The sequence below is a fragment of the Myotis davidii genome, unplaced genomic scaffold (genome assembly GCF_000327345.1).
Source record: "Myotis davidii unplaced genomic scaffold, ASM32734v1 scaffold283, whole genome shotgun sequence".
Lineage (NCBI taxonomy): Eukaryota > Metazoa > Chordata > Mammalia > Chiroptera > Vespertilionidae > Myotis > Myotis davidii.
Genome location: NW_006293960.1, coordinates 215,550 through 221,095, shown reverse-complemented (window position 1 = coordinate 221,095; position 5,546 = coordinate 215,550). Strand labels below are relative to the sequence as shown.

The 5,546-nt window shown below is 36.8% G+C and overlaps 1 protein-coding gene across 4 annotated transcripts in view; it reads right to left on the bottom strand.

Annotated features, from left to right (window-relative positions):
• The window catches only part of SEC24B (SEC24 homolog B, COPII coat complex component), a 64,238-nt gene that overhangs the window by 27,601 nt on the left and 31,091 nt on the right, over positions 1 to 5,546 (bottom strand). For 2 of the 4 annotated variants that reach the window (XM_015566679.1, XM_006767927.2), the window contains 2 exons: positions 4,776 to 4,999; positions 1,255 to 1,436 (listed from right to left, as the gene is read on the bottom strand). In XM_015566679.1, the coding sequence (XP_015422165.1) occupies positions 1,255 to 1,436; positions 4,776 to 4,999 (406 nt within the window). Of the gene's footprint in view, positions 1 to 1,254; positions 1,446 to 4,775; positions 5,000 to 5,546 lie in introns of all 4 variants that reach the window. The other 2 variants (XM_015566678.1, XM_015566680.1) reach the window with 1 other exon arrangement.

Here is a 5,546-nt window from a genome sequence, read left to right as displayed (position 1 = left end):
ACAGAGAGGAAGGGAAAGGGATAGAGAGTTAGAAACATCGATGAGAGAGATACACCGATCAGCTGCCTCCTGCACACTCCCTATTGGGTATGTGCCTGCAACCAAGGTACATGCCCTTGACCAGAATCGAACCTGGGACCCTTGAGTCCCCAGGCCGACACTCTATCCATTGAGCCAAACCAGTTAGGGCAATTTATTCATTTTTTATCAAAGTGATCTTGGAATTTCCTTAGGCACAGATGGAGGATAGGTGGTAGGGTTGGGGGAGTAGAAAGGGGACCCTCGGAAAGCTCCATTTTCTGTATTGGAAACTATATAAGATTTTGGTTGAAAAAGAGAAACTTATTATAGTTTTTTAAAAAGCTAGAAATCTATTGCCTTACAAAGGGCAACACTGGCTCTAAAGAATACCAACTCGCTTAACACAAGGAAGAACTTAACGTTGTTCTGTGAATCAGAGTTTACTTTATAAGAGATTCCAGGAGCAGAGGATGTCTTCTGGGAGCAGAGGAATATCCTACCAGGACACAGAAGTACTGAAAGCAGGCAAGAACAGAGAACTTTTTATCTTGGAGGCACTGTGAGGTATGTAACAGAGCTTATCCACACAGAGGATGGCCACCAGATGCAGGCTGCCAGCTGAATTTCCCCAGGAGGTGAGGAAATACTCAATAAAAAGAAATCCAAATCTAAATTCAGGCTGGATAAATAGGCTGGGGTAACGGTCTTCACATTCTATACTGAGTGGGAAAAGAAAATTCAGAGATAAACCATTAATTTAACACGTTAAACACCCTGTCAGTCACCGGTGACTGACACTATACTTTCCTTACGGAAGACAAAGCAGGCTGGGTGCTTAACGTGTTAAAACTGTTCTTGCAATTATATAATTTTATGTCCTTTACAAGCAAAGATAAAAGGACATAAAACTGTAAAGATTCCACCTTATTTAAAAGACACGAGAAGTTATTGCTGATGAAAAGTGAGGAGAAAAAATGTAAGAGAAGGCAAATATAGATTTGGGTTCCTAAAACCCTTCACTATAAAAGAAAAAAAGGTCCCTCGTATTAGGTGATAGGAATGGAAGTGGAAAAAGACAGAGATGGGACAGGAAAAAACAACCTAAATTAAATTTTATATCCAGAATATCTATACAAACTAAAATAGACGTGTTCACATTAACAAAACTTCCACTCAAGGAATTAATACCATATTACTTTTACTATTTTTGAAAATTATAAAATAAATACTTACTCTGGGCTACAGTTTAATTTTTTAAGGTCTAAGTTCAAGTTAGGTATAGGAGCCAAAATAGGAGTCGCGGGTAAAATATTCCTCTCCTGAGTGAGGTTTACAGGTCTTAGGCTTTCTGGTTGTACAGAACTCTGAAGGCTCAGTCCTCCCAGACTGGAGGACAGCTGGTTCATACCAGGATACTGTTGAGAGATAAATTAAAAGCAAAACAAAAAGAACAATATAACAAGCATGAATAAAATGTATTATACTACATATAGGATTTTAATATATAGAAAAAAGAAAGAACATTTAAACCTGTTGTTAACAGTAGAATGACTTAATAGGACAGTTCAATTTAAAGCATTCTTAAAAAAAACCAAAACAACTGAAAAAGCAAAAATACTGAATGAATTAAAATCTTATTAGCATGGTTAAACCTCACAGAATTTCAGCAACAATGCTTTTCAACATCAAGAATTTGTTTTTTCTGAATACAGTTTCTACTAAAAAGGCAGCATAATGCTTGTTTTCAAGTTTATCCAATTACAATTTCAGGATAATGAGCTAATGTCATAGAAATGTACAATGATGGTCAATGAGTTATGCTTTGTTTATTTTTCTGCATTTCCTTTGTTATATTTGCAGCACCACTATGAATGCATGGCTTTTGATTAACTCCAAATGATTTAATGAATTGTGGCTACTCATTTTGATGCTCAAACTATCTAATTTTTGGCCAGTGAGAGCCCCTTCAAGCTAGCCCTGGTGCCCTTTTGATATGAGCCTATTAATTAATCTTCGTTAGATTCCTAGCTTTCTGGCATAACATTTTCTACTATTCCCCCTTTAGTCTTTGAATTAACCATTTATGCTAAAATTAAAAAAGAATTTTGGTTCTTTTTAAAGGGATGGTATCTAGAGACCATAATCTGAGTAATAAGGGTATTCACTACAAGTACATAACAAGCACATTGTTGAGCAAGAGTCTAGCTAAGAGTACATACAGTATGATCCCACTTATATAAACTTCAAAAACAAACAAAACTAATCTGATATTAGAAGTCAAGACAGTTGTCAATTCTTGTTTGGAGGGTTAATAAATAGAAAAGGCATGAATGGCCTCTGGCTGTTGGCTACGTGAGTATGTACAATTTGTAGAAATGTTTTAAGCTGCATGCTGCTAACTTATATACTTTTACATATTATGGATTGCATTTCAGAAAGAGTCCACTCCTAAAGCTCTGGCTATAGGATGCTCATTTCAACTGTGATTAACAACATTATTTTTCAGTCTGTCTCTGCCCCTTTATCCAAACTCCTCTAATCTAAAGCTAGAGTACAAAAAGGATTGTGATTACAGAAGAATAGAATGAGGCTACATTTAAAAATCGAGTATATTAAATATTAATTTTTACTTTTATTCCAAAGACAATCTCTTAACCTTGCCAAAATAACCTCCCAAATATTATGGGACAAGAATGATAATTTCCATTCTCTTATGTCAAAGATCTGTAACCTTTTTCTGTAGAGGCCCAGATAATAAATATTTCAAAATTTAAAAGCCACTTGGTCTCTTTTGCAACTATTCAGCTCTACCACTGTAGTATAAAAGTCGGCATAGATAATACACACATAAAAGAATGAGTGTGGCTGTGCTCCAGTACAAGTTTATTTACCAAAGTTGGCAGCAGGCCAGGTTTGGCCAAGAACCTTTTCCTATGTCATTATGAAACCTTTTCATGTCATCACTTTCAATTTCAAAATATTTTTTTTCCTTGCCTAACATTCCAAGAACCAGATTATTTCTTTGAACTTGACTTTCTTTTCATTAGAATGTATAAATAAATGACGTATTAACCAAATAGCAATTTGCTTAAAGCACACAAGTCAGACCAGAGTGATTAAAAATGTGCTTCATCTGGAAAACCTAACAAAACAGAAGTCAGGGAAATTTGTACTAATCAACCATATTTTTCTGGTGCCTCTCTAAGTTTTCTTCTTCCTTTTGAACCTCAATTCTAAGATTAAATCCAGAAACAAATAATTTTACTATTTCACTATAATTGTTATTCTTAATTTAGATGAAATTTCTATTAAGTTAGTCTGAGAACAGTTTCATTATAAATAGAATGTTTTGCCATCTTTTTTATATTTTACTAGAGGCTTGGTGCACAAAATTCATGCACTTGGAGGAGGGGTTCCTCAGTCCGGGAGCCTTTGGGGGAATGTCCGACTACTGGCTTAGGCCCACTCCCTGTGGTGAGCGGGCCTAAGCTGGCAGTTGGACAGCCTCAGCGCTGCCGCGGAGGTGGGAGAGGCTCCTGTAACCGAGGCTGCGCTCACCAGCTGTGAGCCCGGCCCAGGGTTTCTGGCTGTGCAGTGCTCCTTCTGTAGGAGCGCACTGACCACCAGGGGGCAGCTCCTGTGTTGAGCGTCTGCCCCCTGGTGGTCAGTGTGCATCATAGCAATCGGTCGTTCGCTGTTTGGTCAATTTGCATATTAGCTTTTTATTATATAGGATTTTCTTCTCAATAAATATAAATGTAAACTACTGTTCTGTATTATTAAATTGAGATATTTAATAGGTGCATCCAAACAAAGTCATGTCAAAATGGGGCATAGAAGTAGTTAATGAACATAAGCACTGACAAGCATTTATGTATGTGGAGGCTAGTACCTAGTTATATGTCATACAGATTTCTTCAAGTTAAGAGTTGGAACCAAAATCGCAAACCACATTTATGCCGTATCATTTTTTTTGAGGTAACCAGCTTAGTAATACAGAATTAAAAAACACACCGAACACTTAATGCTTATTTAATTTTGATAAAATTAATACATGCACATTATGAAGACTGAAAAATAAAAGTACGATGAAGAAAAATTACAGCTAATATCTTCATCCAAATTTAACCTCTTTAAAAATTTAATGTTGCCTGCCTGGCGTGGCTCAGTGGTTGAATGTTGACTTATGAACCAGGAGGTTATGGTTCAATTCTGGTCAGGGCACATGCCTGGGTTGTGGGCTCCATCCCCAGTGTGGGGTGTGGAGAAGTCAGCTGATCAATAATTCTCTCTCATCACTGATGTTTCTATCTCTCTCTCCCTATCCCTTCCTCTCTGAAATAAAAATAAGTAAAAAATAAAAATTTAATATTTATATTTCCTTTTATTTTTTCTATGTATGCACACACATGAAAATTAGAAACAGCCCTAACTGGTTTGGCTCAGGGTCCCAGGTTCAATTCTGGTCAAGGGCATGTACCTTGGTTCCGGGCACATCCCAGTGGGAGCTGTGCAGGAGGCAGCTGATCAATGTTTCTCTTTAATCGATGTTTCTAATTCTCTATCCCTCTCCCTTTCTCTCTGTAAAAAATCAATAAAATATATTTAAAAAATTAGAAACAAATTCTTTCTATGCTCAATCCAGGCTTATCTGTATTTGTACCTATGACCCATTTGAATCACCAGAAATGTGTTAGAATTGATAGTTTCACAATTTTTAGATATGCAATGTCTTTCTATGACTAAATACATACTTGAGTATACTGCTGGAATCCAGAATATGCTGGGCTGCAGGGCTGTCCTCCGGGATGCAGTGGTGCTGCGGTATTCTGATAACCAGGCTGAAGAGTGGGGTAACCATATCCAAATGGTTTAGCCACTTTTGAAGGCTGAGGGGCAGTGGGCACTGGAGCTGGAGTAGGGTCAGGTTCAGGAGCGGGATCAGGAGCAGGACTGCTTGCTGATGAAGAAAGCATATCTAACAAAGAGAAAGACAAGGTGTTAACACCTGAAAACACAACTGTGTAAAAAGACTTGGCTCTTGGGAGAGCCATAACCTCTGGCATTTCCCTTTTTCTTTAACTTTTTACTATGGGAAATTTTGAACATTCACAAAAGTAGAGAATAGACTAATAAACCCCACATACTCATCATTCAGCTTTAATAATCATCAATATTTTGCTAATCCTGTTTTATATGTTCCCAACCCATTTTTTTTAATAGACCTATTTTAAGAAAAACTCACTTGAACAAATACTTTGATGCTCAGGTGGCATTTCTAATAGATAAGGCCTTTATATTTATATATTAACCATACAAAAAACAGTTTTTCCTTTTATTTTTTCCTCAGGAATGGGGCTATAAACTAGAAAACAAAGCAAAGCACTAAAAAGAGTGTCAACTACTCTTTACTCTATTTTGCCATTTATCTGACCCTGCCATCTATAAAATATGTCCATGAAAAGAGTGGCATATTTCTATAATCCCCTAGAAATCTGTTTTATTTACAGAGGCAAAACTATGAA